Source organism: Myodes glareolus, chromosome 2 (assembly GCF_982192425.1).
Source record: "Myodes glareolus chromosome 2, mMyoGla1.1, whole genome shotgun sequence".
Classification (NCBI taxonomy): Eukaryota; Metazoa; Chordata; class Mammalia; order Rodentia; family Cricetidae; genus Myodes; species Myodes glareolus.
The window spans coordinates 78413372-78430568 of NC_142027.1; the positions used below are offsets into that span (position 1 = coordinate 78413372).

The 17197-nt window shown below is 47.4% G+C and overlaps 1 protein-coding gene and 1 long non-coding RNA gene across 7 annotated transcripts in view; one reads left to right on the plus strand and one right to left on the minus strand.

Moving 5' to 3' along the window:
• Dgkg (diacylglycerol kinase gamma) overlaps window positions 1-17197 on the plus strand; it is a 199304-nt gene that overhangs the window by 110211 nt on the left and 71896 nt on the right. For all 6 annotated transcript variants that reach the window (XM_087902007.1, XM_087902013.1, XM_087902010.1 and 3 more), the window contains 2 exons: window positions 1370-1530; window positions 8022-8086. In XM_087902007.1, the coding sequence (XP_087758133.1) occupies window positions 1370-1530; window positions 8022-8086 (226 nt within the window). The remainder of the gene's footprint in view (window positions 1-1369; window positions 1531-8021; window positions 8087-17197) is intronic.
• Window positions 9141-11324, minus strand: LOC146895591 (uncharacterized). Its single transcript, XR_015000532.2, has 2 exons — window positions 10888-11324; window positions 9141-10616 (listed from the first exon to the last, which is right to left on the minus strand). It is a non-coding gene; the product is annotated as an uncharacterized LOC146895591 (long non-coding RNA).

A 17197-nucleotide genomic window follows, 5' to 3' on the forward strand; every position in this document is an offset into this window, starting at 1 on the left:
TTCAGGCTTTCAAGGATGCTGTGCAGGGACAGGTAGACTTACCTTTTACCGGTCACTGTCCACAGGAAGGTAGTTGACAGTCATTTCTGATCCATGATCCTGCCGTTCCATGCTGGATCTGGAACAGGAGCCCCCTCCTCTAGGTCCCAGGGTCCTGCATAGTCTCTTCACATTGACTACAGTCCTGAAGCCTGCCAACTGCAGGATAAAGATAAATCTCACCCAGTCCCTCCTGAGTGCTTGTCCTTATACATGGATTCAGAATGCAGCCTGAAATACCGCATCACCAATTAATTACTCAGGAGACACCAGGGACATCTGGATTATCAGGCTCCCCAGGGCTATGGAACACAGAGTGGCGATGGCTTTTAGAGCAAGGGTCAAGGACTTTGCAAAGGAAGCAGCTAAGGGAGCTGGGCATGCGGCAGAACACAAAGCTGGCTCCACTGAGGGAAGCCAGCAGGCAGAAGACCAATGACTCCAGGTGGCTGATCAATTAAGGGAGCAATCCTAGACCAGGACAGCCAGGGCAGCCAACACCTGTGTTCTTGTGCGGAGGCTAAAGCAGAGGAAGTCAGACCTGCGAGTCATCTTGACAGTATACCCTATCACCACACTGTCCATCTTCCACCCAGAAGAGTCTTGGGATGGATCTGCTACCTTCCACACACAACCTCCCAGCCCTGTAGCTGACCAGCCTTCCCCCTCCCTCCTTTGTCTCCTTCCTTTGTCTTTCTTCCAACTAGTGGTGTATTTCCTGTACAAAACAATACGTTTTGTTAAGCCTTTCTCATGCACGATTATGCTGTTCTTTAATATCTATGACGATACCTTCACCCGTTCCCACATCCTATTACCCCCTTCCTCTCTCAATAGCCCACCTCCTGCTTCATGTCAGGTGGGTGGGTGGGGATAGGTAGATATACAGGTGTATAGATAGAAACATAGAGAGAGAGAGAGATTATAGACAGAGAGATGGATGGGTGATAGTTAGTGAGATATATGTAAACATCCCACATATGGAAGAAGGCATAACACCTAAGTCCATCTTCCTTCACGTCACAGGATAACCCTTAGTCTGTCCATGTCCTACAAATGACATCAGCTCACCCATTCTCAAGGGCTGGCTTTAGCTCCAGAGCCATGCCTGCCTCTAGTCAACACCCATCCCAGTCCTTGCTCTCTGGCTTCCAACTCAACCCTGAATTACTCCCTACTATCCGCCCCTTCTCTCTGGCTTAGAGAACATACATTTCTCCAGCCCCAAATCACTCAGAAGTCTAGTCACAAACGCCTGAAGAGTTACTTGCCCTGCCTGAGTGACAGCTTTGCCTCTCTGCTCTGGTACACACCATGCTCTTATCCATAGGTTACGAAGGGGGCAGCTTGACGAAAATCCTGAAGGAGATTGAACAGAGCCCCTTGGTGATGCTGGACCGCTGGTATCTAGAAGTCACACCCAGAGAAGAGGTGGAGAATGGAGACCAGGTCCCGTACAACATCATGAACAACTACTTCTCCATTGGTGTGGTAAGTTGGTCACTGGTTGCTTTTCTGCGTGACCAAAACGTGTCCAGTGACCCTTCCTGGACCCCCTACGCCTTGTCTGTTCTGTTTGTTCCTAGACCTGACTTGGGTCTGAACATCCTCAAATCAGACATGGCTGTGGCCTCCCCGATCGTACAGCCATTCTACCCCTTGACTGTAGAAGAAATTCTTACCCCTGTACTTTTAATAGAAGAAAAGACTGTGATTTTTCTTAAAATGTATCTATCCTTCAGATAATATGAAACAATTAAAGGAAACAAATGCCAAGGAAGGAGGCCAGGAAGAGCCCCTTTCGGGAGTGTGAGGAGCATTCTGATGCTGAGAAGGGACCACATGCTGCCACCAGGCTCGGTAGATGACGCTCAGACTCCTCCCCTCCTGCTCACACACCTCTTCCCAGTCCTCACATAATCTCCAAGTGCTTCATACAGCCCTAGGAGGGTTCTCCTCCCCCTGATGCTCAGGCAAAGGCCGTTGTTCCTCCACGGTGCTTCTACAGCCTCTTCGCAGCCCATCAGCGTCCTCCCTGCATTAGACTGAAGGGATGGCTTTAGGGTGCCTGTGTCACCTTCCTCCCATATGCAAGTGTGTGCTTGCACGCCCAAATACAGACACATAGGCACACATGTGTGCACACACTCTTACACACACAGAGACGGATGGACAGACAGACAGACCATGATGTCCGTATTCCCTTTCTATCCTCAAGCCCCAGGCCAGGTAGTGTAATTCAGTTTGTCATACTGAAGTCAGCTTCTAGATCAGAGCAGGCACTGCTTCCTAGGCTGCTGGGGATCAGCATATCGTGCTCTTGAGTCCCCTTAGCTGTGGCCTCTGCCCAGCCCCCTCCATCTTCTACAAGCCATAGGGGTGAGGGAAGGTCTCTAAATCCAGTGTGAGATGGCTCCGCGGCACCCCCTTTTCTTTGTGGAAATCCGCACCAGATTCTGATGTCTCATTTGACTCTGAGGCTCTCAGCAAGGTCTGTGATTCTGCATTTTGAACAAAACCCTGGAAGCACCTCAGAGATCCCGGACAGCACAGAGCAGATTGCAGACAGGAAGTGGATTTGGCACACAGACATTAGAATTGAAGAACTGAAAGAGAGGGGCTTGAGAGACGAGGAAACGCTGGCACCACAAAAGCAGCCAGCCAGAACTGATTGCTGAGCAGCGGGGTGGGTTAGGCTGCCCAAGAGCTTCCCGCTGGCACGTTACAAGCATGGCTACCTTCAGGACCTTCAACACACCTTCCTGTTCTTAACAAAGCTCTGGCTGGAAGGAACACAGTCCCCAAGACCTGTCTGTCTCCACATAACTGTCCTGCTGACATCCTTCCCTCAACTAGATACCCAGGCAGTAAATGTAAGAGCCAGGAATCATGGCTTTAATGCTTTCATTCAGGAGGAAGGCAAGCAAGAGGGAGAAAAGGGGAGGAAGTTGGGAAGGAGGGAGGGGACCAAGGAGAGAAGGGAGTAGGAAGGAAGGAGGCTAATTGCCCTCCAAGGAAGCACAAACAAAAAACCATCTTCAACAGCCACCATGTTTACCCACCTGCCCTGGGCTGACCTACACAATTCCAAGGATACCTTTTTCAGAGTTCTTTTCATAGACCTTTCGCTTGTGCATATTTATTGTCATATTGTGGATGAGCAAGGAGATGGGACTTTTTATCTCATTGGTGTGCCCTGAGCTTTTCTCTTGAGAGAATATTTGCAGGGCATGTGTTCTCGCTCTTTAAAAGCTGGAAGGTGAAAATCCTGAGAAAATAAGTACCCAGTGTGCAACCCTGGCTGAGTCTGGGGCTGACATTTGCAGAAGGTCTTGCTTCCTATTTGACTTCCCAAACTTTGTGAGAGAAGTGGGTATGTAAACCAAGCAGGTTCTACCTCCTTAGGATGCTTAAACAGAGTCCAACTCCCCTGGCAAAGAGATGCCTGCAATGTCTGTGCCTCTCGGAAGGACTTGTGATGCCCACCGAACAAATGGCTGCTGCCTTGCAACTATAAAGACGATGGTTGTGGCACCACGCAGTGCCCCCGGTGCAAACAGAACTCCTTTACTAGATAGAGGGGAGGGTTGAGTAAGACAGAGTCTCCTGGCCTGCCCCGGGAGTCACTGTGACTCAGAGCTACCATATAGCCACACACGAGCCCAAATCAATGAAGATTTTGCTACTTGGTTTTATCATCCTTCTAGCTGCGGACATCCCCAGGGAAGAGGTCTTAAACACTGTCATCTAGGACATCACTTCCTCTGGATTCTCCGGCATCTTCCTCCCGGCTCTCTATTTTTGGATTAGCTGAAAGGTCAGGATGGCCAGGTATCAGTGACAGGAAATTAGGGACTACGAAATAATTCCTGGATCTTGTGTAACTCGGAACTCCTCCCGGGCTCTGCTTTCAGTGAGCCTTACCAGAGTGGTGAGCAGCTAATCCCTTGACTCCGTGAAATCTATTTTGGATGCCAGAGAGCCACCAGCCCATACACCATTTTCTACCTTATAGGTTGCTATTAGTGTTTACCTGCCTCGTGTTCCACAGTGGCAAGCCTCCTACCCACTAGGGAGGGTGTCAACAAGACAGATGCCTGCAAACTTGGATTCTGTCAGCACTGAGTTCTAATCTGTCACTTGTGGGACTCACTGAGAAATGACTTGGATAAGCCGGCCACATCTTTTCCACTCACTAATCTGCCATAAATTTTAAAAAACAATCCAAACTTCAAGTAATCCGCACTGTGGTCTCTTTCCCGTCTCTGTCTCCAGAAGTTGCCAGTGTGACTTAGCCCTGCACTGTCCAGGATGGCAAGCACAAGCCACATGTGCCTGAAATGCGTAATTTAAGGTGTGTGTAAATGTTTAAAAAACACATCATATTTCAGAATTGAGATATAAAGAAAAAAATTAAATATGTCAATAATTACTTATTATATATAGAAATGATAGAATTTAGAGTATATTGGATTAATTAAAACATTCATAAACTAATTTCATCTGTTCCTTTTTACTTTTTGTGTGGCTTCTAGAAATTTTTAAGTTACAAGCATGTTATATTTCTATTGAACAGCACCTGGCTTAGACATTCCAATGTCTCAGAGTCCAAATGATAGCAATTTATGTTTGAGAGAGAGCCAAAATCCTTCATCCAACCATATGTTTGAGGTTTTGGCTGCAGAAGGAACAGCCCTTGTCCATACTTCATCTCCTCTTCCACCCACGCCACACGGAACACGCGCTGACTGGCGACTGTCAGAAATACCATGGCTTCCACTGGCCTGCAACTCCCATCACTCTCTCTAGAATGGAAGTGTGATTTTGCTATAATTGTCATCAAGAATGTCTCTGAACCCATAATATAAATATGCCACATGCTACGGTCAGTGCTCAGCATGGAGTCCTCTCAACAGAGTAAATGCCAGTCTCGATTCTCTCTATGCCACCCTTCCCCTGGAGTCTTTGCACTGTCTTTCGGGAGACAGCTTAGCTCTCCCTTGCTGTTTTGTATATTTGTCAAGAGATTTCACTGTCATAATAGGAGTCTCAGGATGAGCTAACGATATTGTAAATGCTGGCCTTTGGAATAAGAAGCCACTCAAAATTTAGAAATGGAAAAAACCAAGGGCAATATGCTGTGGGATATTTGTATACTGCAGTGATTGGTTTCAGAAAGAGCTAAAGAGCCAATAGCTAGGCAGGAGGTGTAGGCGGGACTTCCAGGCAGAGCAAGGAAGTGGGAAGAGATAATAGAGGTGCAGAGGAGATGCCAACAAGACACAAGAGGGAGTCAGACATACAGAATGAAAGAACGGTAAAAGGTAATCTACATAGTTAGATGTAGATTAATAAAAATGGGTTAATTTAAGTTATAAGAGCTAGTTAGGAACAAACCTAAGCTATAGACTGAGCTTTCATAATTAATAAGAAGTTTCCATGTCATTATTTGGGATTGGGTGGACAGAGAAAGACATGTTACAGTGATAAGAACAGAGAGAAGAGTATCTGCAGATATCCCAGGAATGAAAACCAGGAGCCAGTTCCAGCTGTGCCAGGAGTAATGGCAGTGGTGTGCAAATCATGCCACACAATATATGGATGTTTGCTTTGGGTTTTGTTGTTGTTCCTTTGTCTGTTTTTGTTTGGGGGATTGTTTTGTTTCTTCTTTGTTTATTTGATTTTGTTTTGTTTTGTTTTTTGAGACAGGGTTTTACTGTGTAGCTTTGGAGCCTGTCCTTGGAACTCGCTCTGTAGACCAGGCTGGCCTCAAACTCACAGATATCTGCCTGTCTCTGCCTCCCAAATGTTAGGATGCGCTACCACCACCTGGCAGTTGTTTTGTTTCTGACCGGTGAAAAATCAGTCCTTCAAAGGAACACAGAATGCTTTCTGGAATTCTAGGGAATCATTTGGCAAATGTCACATGCATCTTATCAGGAGTGTCCACAGAAGCCCGCTTAAAGACGAACAGGGAAGTGGCCATGATCTGAGCTAGGAAGACCTGCTGTCCAGAGAGATTGAGTAGGCTGTGTGGGTCCTGGTGGAAAAGGGCCTCCCTGAGTTTGACACCTCCCACCGTGTGTCCCCAAGGTGACCCAGACCTTCAGCTCTTGATGAGTCTGAAAACTACAAGAATAAGTCAGTAGCAAAAATTAGCCATTAAACTCCCAAGAAATGTTTACAAAGTAAGCCCATGTTCTAGACCTGTGCCCCCAGATTTCACACAGTGGCTGCTGTATGAGGTCACTCTTGCCCCTAGTGATAACTCAGCACGCATAGCATGACCCCCAAAAGCTTCTTCAGTGAGACCACACTTGCCTCTCCTAATGCTAAAGACAAGGTAACGGCAGCGCTGGAAACTGCTCTGTCGTACTTTTATCAGGAAACAGGATCTTCCCAGCATGGTGGCGCACACCTTTAACCCCAGTGCGAGGGAGACAGAGGCAGGAGGATCTCTCTGAGTTTGAGCTCAACAGGGTCTACCTAGTGAGTTCCAGGCCAACCAGAATCACATGTTAAGAGCCTGTCTCGGAACGAAAAAGGGGGTGGTGGTGATGAGGAAGGAAGGAACGAAAAATGAATGAAGGAAAGGAGAGAGGGGGAGAAGCGAGAGAGGGGAAAGGAGGAAGGGAGGGAAGAGAGAGAGAGAATGAATAAATATTAGCAGCTATAAGTCTGCTCCGTGGAATTTGAAGGCTCTTCCAGACACGTAGTCTAGTAGATGTATTTTTGGCTACTTATTGGGTTTTGGTTGGTTGGATGTTTGGTGGGTTGCTTTGGTTTATTGAGATACAGTCCCAACCTTGTAGTCCAGGCTAGCCTTGATCTTCCCGCCTTGGTCTCCCACAGGCTCCGGCTACAGGGGTGTACCGCCATGCCCAGAGATTTCTGTGTTTCGCTGTTGCCGCTAAGCAAATCAAAATCAGCTCACTGTTGCTGGACTGTACTCTCTCCAACCCAGTCAATCTATTTCCAGTATTCAGTATCTGCCCCACAGTGCGAGGTGGGGACTGGGTGATGAGAGGATAGATCACACGCTTCTGCTGGAAATGGGCTTGTAAGAAGTGCGGAAGGCTAGGTTTGAAGAACTGAGTTCAGCTTTGGACCCTGTTCTGGACTATAGGTCATGGAGCCCCCAGCATCTAAACCCCAGTCACAAGCATAAGCACTAACAGGACGGCTGTGATGGGAGCAGAACCTCGGGGCTAAGGGGTTCTAAACTGAAGATGAGACACCCAGAAATGTGGTGTCATGGTGTCATGGGAGCCTCATGGTGAGTTCTGAGGTACAAGAGGCCAGGTCTGCAGCCAAAGGGAGGGGGCAGACAGGAAAGGGTAAGGAAGGGATGGAATCTATGGCTTCGGAACCAGTCCTGTGGATAGAATGACTAACAAGGAGAAGCTAGAAGCTTAATATAATACACTTCTATTACCAGCTAAACTTGAGACATAGACACCAAAGGGTTAATACATAATGGCCTTCAGCAACATCAGCTTGAGATTTTGACAGGTGCTATGTTATGTAAGATGTTATCATTGCTGGAAGCTGGTTGAATGGAACATGAGAAATGTACTATTTTTGTTAACTTCTCATGAGCCAAAATATTCCCTATTTTGTTCCACGGGCTTCTGGCTTCCCCTGAGCAGAGCCCCTCACTGTCCTAGCAGGGGAGTGGCTTTCCCTTCACTCTAGAGTCTGCTCTTGCCTCTGTCTCCAAAGAGCTAGGGTCTCAGGCTGAACTGTGGCTGCTTGCAGGACCTGAGATCCAGAGATAATTGGCAGGGCCCTGAGGCAACTAAGCTAGGCTCTGAAAGACCTGAGCGGTGGCACTAGCTTACCCTTGAACGTGGCGCTGAGCAGTTGTGACCTGGAAGTTTCCAGAATTTGGGCATTCCAGGAGCGCATATGTGTCCCTTCCCATCATACCTCATGGCCACAACCATTAACCAGGCTTCTGCCTTCTTTTGTTTTGTTTCCAGGATGCTTCCATTGCCCATAGATTCCACATGATGAGAGAGAAACACCCTGAAAAATTCAACAGCAGGTAAGCGAGCTTGCTAGCTGCTGCAGTGGCACCCCGCCCGCCCAGCACTGCCAGCCAGCGCGGCCTCCCACCTGCTACCACGGAAATGTCCTTGGCCTGGGTCGCCCGGGGACTTAGCTTTGCTGCCACGTTGCCGGAAGGAGGGTTTCCATTTCTAAGAAGAAAAAAATGTCAGAAACCTGCCGCGGCCTGACTGCCGGTTCCCTCCCGTAGGAACTGAGCAGGGGGAGGCGTCTGGGGACGGCATGGGTGGCAAGGAGCATGCCCTTGGCCACCTGGAACCCCACCAGGGGCTCAGAGGTTTTCCCCAAAAGCCCAGCTTCCCGCAGCAACCGGGGCTTGGGGAGAAAAGGGTTCTGCTGGGGTCTCAGATCCGGCGAGGTGCCAGCCTCCCTCCCGGACAGCAGAGGGCAGCAACGAGGCCCCTGAGATGGCAGTAACCCCGAAGGGCACCCGGTGGCCTCGCATGGGCGCTGGCATGCCTGGAGATTGGGTTCAAACATGAAAGAAAAGGGAAAACCAGATCAGCTGTAAGCGAACCCAAACCCGTCTGGCAAAGCGAAAGGAATTTATCAGAACCGAGATGTGACTGGCATGAAATCAGCGCAGAGTTGACCACTTCTCATCTCTCTCTCTCTTCCTGGCAAAGCCCATCCAACTCGGCCCTCCGTTATACTATTTCAGGATCATAATTGGATTCCACACCTAGCCTCAGGCAGATGGGGAACAGTGGGGTAATAATTTGGACTTGATCTTTGAACGTAAAGGGACGGTCATGTATTTAGTCCACAAAATTCTACTCAAAGCAGAAGTTAGAGTGTTACTTGAGGACATCCACAGCCTGGGAGCTTCCCCAGGGAGAGTCCGGACACAGTGAAGTAATGTCAACCTGGGAACCAGACAGCAGCAGAACTTCTTTAAGGTTGCATTCTGTCTCTCTTAGAGCCGATGTCCACAGCTCAGTACAGACACGTGCTCCCAGCCCCAGTCACAAACTGGCAATGCCACCCCTTCCCTCAGCCTTCGTCACCCCTGTTCAAGGACACAATCACTATTCTTAAACTGCTATACGTATTTTATTAAACTATGTACATTTAAGAGTCCTATTTACACTGAAAAAGTGGGCAAACTTTAAGATATTTTTTTAAGCCAAATACAAATCTGTTGAGAAGAAAAGATGCCAGGCGCAAAACCCAAGTTCTGTTATGCACAAAGCTTGTGGTCATTGATGTTGTGGCTGAAACTGACAAGACCTGGCCCAGGTTGAGATGGCGCTCTGCACCTGCCTGTGGAGTAGGCTCATGTGTAAGGGGCTGGTGTAGGTGCCTGAGGGAGCCTTTCTCTCCCTCAGTGAGACTGCGAATTCCCGAGAGTCCAGATTCTTCACACTAGGTCAGTTTACATGCCTGTTTTTAAGCTTCTCTTATCACTTTATGTCTTTTTCGGAGGTTCCGAGCTCCACTCCTGGGTCGGGCAGGATGGAGATGATGGGTGGCCTTTTTGAGGATAACTACTTTGGGGGCTCTTTCATTATGTCCCAACTCGGGGATCTGTTCACACAGGACAAAACTTCTGTCTCAGCTCATTTCTTCCTTGACGTTCTAAGATGTTGTGTGTCCACATTCCCCTCTGTGTCTGAGGACCCGGGCTGGCACGTTGTCATGGTTACTGATTCATTTCAGGACCCAACCATGGCCAAGAGTAGTCTTCTTGGTGCCTGACAGTCTTTCCGTGTAGGCGTGGCAGTCATAAGTGAATGGATGACCCCTCTTGATAACCCACGTGGGCTGTGTGGAGTTGTGCCCCTTCAGAAGGGGACTCTGATTTGGACCTCTTGGCGGGAGACCGCCTCTTTCCCACACAAATCGTATCGCTCTCATCCTCATCTTGTTCTTCCTCTCCAAAAGGAATCAAACCCATCCCCTCTCCTCTCCCAGAAAGGCAGATGCTCATCCCAGCAGAATGGCAGCTCGAGACAGCTTTTTGAAAATCACTCCTACCCGTCCTTCAGACTTTCAAGGTCTTCCTTACACACATACAAGTACTCTATGTATGTGTCTGGAAAATACTGTACGCCTGTGAAAGCCATGGAGTCTGCTCGTTCACTAATCCATTCTTCACTGACTCACTCACTCAGCAACATCCTTTGAAGATATACTGCTGACCACACACCATGTATATAGGGGTCTGGGACAGACGGCCCATCGCTCACTGCCCCCTGCTGGAAACAGGCCGGAAAGCAAGCATGCATACCTGTGTGCGCGGAGTGCTGTGAGCAGAGGTGGCCTAAGAGAACCAAAGGCAAGAGCAGAGAGCACAGCATGGAGGGTTTCCCAGGGACAAAGATGCCCCGCCCAGGTTAAAGAAATCCAGAATGGTTTTTACAATTTGGTAAAAAGAGAAGGGCAATCCCCAGAGGCGGAAGGAGACGGGAGGGAAGATTGAGACTGAGAGCACAGGTGCTGGGGAAGAAGCAGCCCTCCATGCCGCTGTGGCGTCACCTCGGTCATGGAAAGGAAGGTGTCTGTCCCTGTTAGAGAATAAAGAAGCAGAAGACAAAGTTTATCCTTATTCCAAAAACTGAGACCAAGCAACATGGAGCTGAATAGAGTGTCCAAAAACCACATTATTAAAGTCCAATTAGAAAGCTCAATCAGGGGGTGGGAGGATCATAACGTGCACCCAAGTGTCAAGTATGGAGGAACTCATCATGACCTATAGAATTTTCTCCCTTCTTCCTTCCCAAATCCCATTTACAGGACAACTCCTAGATTTGGTGGGGCTCAAGTCTCATGTTTTACCTGGTAGAGATGACAGGCATATGGATTTGAATTTAAGTCTGCATGCTTGCTTGAGGAATAAAGTTGTTCAGAGGGAGCCCCTGTTTGACAAAGTCGCCAGCCATTTCCTCTGGAGAACTTTGGGTCCATGCTGCTTCCTTCTTGCTTGCTTGCCTGTATTCAAAATACCCAGGAGTATTCAATTTGTCCACCCAGAGGCAGGCAAGCAGCCATTTTCTCTAGGCTTCCTTATTTAGCTTTGGAGATGGTTTTAAATAGGCAGGTGGTTGTTGCCATGGTTACTCCCATTACACCAGCAGCTAAACTTAGGAAGGGCCACAAGGGATAGAAAAAAAAAAAAGCCTGATACCCAGGATTTGCAAATGTAAACGATATTATCAAACAAAGCTTCGTTTTACTGGGCTGAACTTGGGTTCTTCAGAGAGTGGTTGCTGCTTGGCTGTAAGCCTTTAGCATTAATGCCTAAGTCTGGCCCCTCTGGAATAACCTTGAGGCTAAATATAGGGAGTTGTAATTGGTCTGTTTGTTTTGTTTTGTTTTCAACATGAGCGGGCTAGTCAGGGCTGGACTTACCCAGGAAACCTGAACTTTCACATTGCTGGTCTGCTTGGGGGCTGTTCTAGTTAATTTTCAACCCAGGGCTCCAAAGGCCTCAGCAGTTCTGAGAACATGAAGTTGTACCAAAAATACTGTGTGGTGTGTGTGTGTGTCTGTGTGTGTGTGTGTGTGTGTGTCTGTGTGTGTCTGTGTGTGTGTGTGTGTGTCTGTGTGTGTCTGTGTGTGTCTGGGTGGCATTCCAAGGCCTGTGAATCCTAAGAGGCATCAAATTATGACTCAATTGTTGGGGTTTCTTAATTCTTCCCCCAGTGATCTCTCTATACTAGCTGTTGCCAGGGGAAGAAGTAGTTTTAAGAAGTCAAGTGTTCTCTCCATAACTTTGTTAATGGGAGAAAAGCCAGCCCCAAGAAGGTGGTGGTATGTAGTGGTACCTCAGCTAAGTTAGGCCCCTTCTACCACCTAGTTATTGATATGGTAACTGTTTGTTCCTGATTTGGCAATGTTATGAAAATTATCGTCTCTGTCAGTATAAAGGATGCAGAGTTTTAACTCAACTGAAATTCTAATCTGTTCGAAATCATTCAGGTGTAAGGGAGACATGGCAGCTGCCTTTAAGAGATACAGACTCTAGCCAGGGATGGTGGTGCACGCCTTAATCCCACACTGGAGAGGCAAAGGCAGGCAGGTCTCTGTGAGTTTGAAGCCAGCCTGGTATATGAGTTCCAGAAGAGCCAGGGTTCTGTAAAATAAAAGGAAAGAAATTCATAGTCTAGCAAAAATAAAGGGGGAAATAATCCTCAAATTCTTTTACAAAATTATTTTTATACAAAAAAATTTACATTTAGTAAGCCATTGGAAATACAGGCAGTGTTCAGCCATTGGAAATATAGGCAGCAGTCAGCTTATTAGAACAGTTTAACGTCACTCTTCAAAGCCCAGTCATAAGCAAGCTGTGTTTTGAGTGTGGAACCCAAAACTAAGATAACCAAACTAAGAATTGCGATTCACTTTGAGCTCCTATTAGATGCCAAGCAGTTAACTAGACATTTTATAATAATTAAACTATTTAACTCTCAAGAAGACCTTACAACGCAAGTGTTGGCGTTCTTGAATTGTGGCTATGTGGGACAAGGAAGCAACCTGGAAGAAAGCAGTAGACTATCTTTTAATCGGTGAGCTTGATTTGATTTCTAAACTACCTCTAAACTCCAGAGTGCAAGCCCCTGTCTCTCCTAGGGCTCATTCATATAGCTGAGTGTTCCAGTGCTCCCAAGGCCTTCGCCTAGATGTGTTAAGCATGATCCCACTCAGCGTTCATTATGACATATAGCATGAGGAGCACTCTCGCTCCCATTTTACAGACAAAGAAACCAAGGCTAAGGACGATGGTGACATTGTGTACTTTCCCACCTTTGTGAATTGTCTTTATGGGGAAAAAAATTTTGTTGACTTAGGAAGGAAGTATCACCCCTTTTATCTCGTATAACCTGAATCTTCTTCTTATTCCACCGTCCACAACAAGGAGCAAGACCAGCTATGGGATCTGTATGACCCTGGGCACATTAAAACACAGTCCCTTGTTGAAAAACTCTTAAGAAGTTTGTAAGTAAGCAGTAAACTAAGTCAAAAGCCCTCCTACGTGCTGGGCCTGGAATGATCGCACAGATATCATACCTATGAGGTGACCATGGCAAGAGGTGAATTCATTAACAGGCGCGTTTGTCCAGATCACGGAGTAGACAACTTGCAAAAGAGGTGAGCAAAGAAGGTTTGAACTCTGGAGGAGACAGAGTCTCAAGTTTTTAGAGGGGTCATGGTCAGTGTTCACAGAGGAGAAAAGGGCCCTGCCTAGGTCTTCTGGGTGCCAACCACAGTCCTCACAAAGTTTCCAGACTGTGTCTGTGAAGTTTTGTGTATCTGAAATCTAATTCATAAAGCCACCCGACACCACCATCAGTGAACATCCCAAAAGAGTCTCACTGGGGAGTATTTTATTGCTTGGGAATGCAGAGTGCTGGAGGAATGTGTCACATAAACCTGTTGAGTGTCTTCCACTTGAGCGTGTCCCTCAGCAACTGAGACTGAAGCCGCGAGTTATTTCCTGTCAGGCCCTTCAAAGGGCTCACGCCAGCACGGCCAGTACCCGATCACCTTTCTTCAAAGCCTTCGAGCAGTTAGCAGGCTCTGAAGGGTCAGCTTCCCTGGAGCCAGGACCAAGATGCTGATGAGGGGTTCCCCAGAAACCTTCATGTAGTTGGAGTCTTTCAAAGGTTAGAACATACATTGCAAAGAACTAAGTGCCTAGTAGATATTTATAGAAAGAGGCAACAGGGCTTAACCCAAGCTGGCATCAAAATTTGGCTCTGATGCGTATTGGCTGTGTGACCTTGGGCAAGTAAGTTAATCTCTTTAATCCTTTGCTTCCTCCCTTGAAAGTCTTGCAAGGTTGCTAGAAGCAGTGCTGAAGTACATCTGTGGTACATAGTTCGAGTTCAACAATATCTGCTGTTGACTATGACTGATCGACAAGCATGCGGGCTAAGCATTGTCATAAATCACCTGGCAATTTATGTATGTGCTGACAATGAACGTATATTCGATGCGCTTTTTGTGCCATCTTTGTTATATAGACAGTATCCTGAAACTGAGAAGTTGGGGAATACGGAAAGTTGTATCAAATCTGACCACTGAGAAGACAGTATTAATTAAGCAGGGTTGGCCAGAGCAGGATTGAGTTCTCCCGTGGCCACCCGTGGAGGAAATTCTCTCCACTGCCACCATGGAGTGGAGTTTGGGGTCTGAGTAGCAGAGGTTCTAAGGCGAAAAGCTGAAGGCTGGGTTAAGATGGTGAGGGAGTCAAGACTCCCAGCTGACAGGGTGGTGGGAGAGAGTGAGGGGAAGGTGCAGGACAGATGCCAGGTGCTCCTGGGATGCGCAGTGCTCCCCAGCCCCAGCCAAGGCCACAGAGAACACAGCTGGTGGAGAGGCAGGTGGCCCAGGCAGTCCAATGCTGGAAGTGCGCCTGCTCTCATGGATGATGTGTGCTCTCCTCACTCCCTCCTCCCCCTCTCCCTCCTCCCCAACCTGAGCCGAACACCGAGATGGTGGGTGGGAGCACTACGCAGACTAGCATGTTCCATGCGTGCAGACTAGCATGTTCCATGCGTGCAAGTTTGAAAGTGCAGGGGCCGCCTCTCGTGATTGCTTGTGGCACGCCCAACATTTACACCGCTTACATATTAAACTCCCTTACCTGCAAATGAAACCATTCCAAGTCGTTCTTTCAGGAACCCCATGAGTACCCCAAACTGCATTCGTGATGTTTGGCTTTAACAGTCACAAACATGAGTTCAAGTTCCTGGCAGTTAGAGTCCCGTGCCCTTAATTGGGCTTTGCCTCCTCCCCAATATTCCGTATCTCGAGAGAGGTACTCAGTGGGCCAAACTGTGTGCTCTTATTTTCCCCCGATATGTAAAATAATGTTTTCAAATATTTGGAATCTGGAAAAGGCCCACATGAAGTTGATTGTGGTGTTTTCTATTTTTATTCTTACTCCTGTGGGTAATTTGTAAAGGAAATGAAGCTCTTAGGCTTCCTCCATCTTTCAAGCCAGCCATGGTCCTGTGGGTCTTTGTCTAACTACATTCCTCTGGTGGCCTTTCTTGTTCTTCTCCAAGACAAGGACCCTGAGATGAATGGAGCCATTCAAAGCTCCCAGTCTTCCCCCTTGCAAGATCAACAGACTGGCAACTTGTATCTAGTCAGAAGTCTTGGTTCCTCTTTGCCATGCACCCTAACATAGCCACAGTTCTGGGGTTAGAGCACTGCTAACTTTCCGCGTGGTTCTTCCCGCTGCAAGTCTGTGACCTTAGGGGCGTGTTCTGGGAGCGCAATAGGGAAATGCGCTGAGTGCTCACCATGGCCCAGCAACAGTAGGGGCTCCTTTTAGAACGACTCGCGCCACCAAGGGAGACCCTGCAGCAGGTGAAGGTCATGTTAGCTGACTCAGAACCCTAATTCTCTAAGCTGGAGGGGTGGCTAGCTAGCTGGTGGCCATACGGTGAGTCATCGGGCTGGAAACATTTGGCACGTGCTTTATCTCGACTTAAAACTGTCTTCAACAAAATGCCAGCCGATTTTCAGCGTGCGCTTTAGTGTTTTATATAGTACGTCGGGTTATGAGTGCAAATCATTTGGGAGGCAAACACAAGGTAAAGGGAAAGAAAAGAAGCATTGCTCAAACACACTTGCAGCATGCTGGTGCATTTCGGTGGCTAGTTTGACAGACACATCATGGAAGTCCCATGGTACCTGTCTCTATAAAGTTGAATGAACTACTTTCTAAATAGTTTTCTTTAGACAAGCCATTCAAGCCCACTGTAGAGAATAAATCATGCCACCCCCCCATCCCAGGAAACCCGATGCTCCCAACATTGACTTCCTCTCAGCGTTTTCCCTCTGCTGTTTTATTTGCTTGAACCACACTGTACATACTGATCTTAAACATCATTACAGCAGTACAGTAGCAATAAACAGTATCTCAGAAGCATTTATAGGCAGTGAAAGGAGAATTATGAAAAGCAGCTGGTCAGAGTAAGTTTATCCAAAATGGGGATTTGATTAATATTTTCAATTAAAAAATCACAATTGTTTTGTTGAGTCGATATGAAAGCTTTAGAAATATTCAGGTCCCATTGCAGTTAAAGTCATTCTTTCACATGCTGTGCAGCTCTTCTTCTGTGGAAGATAAATCGAAGCTGAAAAGGCCTTAATTCTCTCAGTTCCGGGCCCTCTGTGGTTTTGCTCTGTCTCAGTAGGACCTGTTTCTGTTTATTCATGGGGGGCAGTAAGGGGTGGCTCTCCAAACTGCATAGTGGTCAAGTGTTTGAGCATGAATGACCATGAGCGTAAGTGCTCAGAAGGTGCTCTGCTGGGCCCAGTGGTAGCCGTCACCTGTGGAAGATGCTGGAACACATTGCCTTAACGGACATGGTCGTCCAAGTGTAAGACAGATGTCAACTCATTTTACAGAGAAATCTGAAGGTCAGAAGAAGTAGTACCTTACTAGTGACCATATTATAGGGGAAGGTTATCAAGATCTACGAGTCACAGGGAATAGGGGAAGGTTGCCCAAGATCTGCTGGTCATGGGAAATAGGGGAAGGATACCAAGACCTACTAGTCAAAGGGAATAGAGTGAGGGTGTTATGCATTAAAACTAGGCCTTTCTGACTTCATAGCCTCATACATCTGACCACTCTTCTATGACTCCATGTGCCCAGTTTGATAGTGTGGCCAGACAAGAAAAGAAACAGCCAAAAAAGAGCCCAGAGAAACCACAGAGCCAACTAATGGACTGTGTGCAAACCATAAGCAAACCACACTCATTTCCCTAGAGAGAGCCAACGGGAGCATTGGGAATGGGCTTCAAGGAAAGGACTCACAACAGGAACCTCTTAGCTCAGCTCAAGAGACAACGGGGAAGAGCAGAAGGAGGCCTTGTTATTTGAGGTAAGAAGACAAAACTTTTGGTCTAGAGCCGTACCAAAGCCTGACATGAGATTCTGCGAAAAGTTGCAGAATCTCTTGCAAGCATTGGCAAAAGTACAATTCTTGATTCATCTGTGCTGAAAAACACATCATTCCCTTCTCAGTCCAGAGGTGCGTTCAGGGCACCCCCCTCAGTCCAGGGGTGCATTCAGGGCACCCCCTCAGTCCAGGGGTGCGTTTAGGGCACCCCCTCAGGCCAGAGG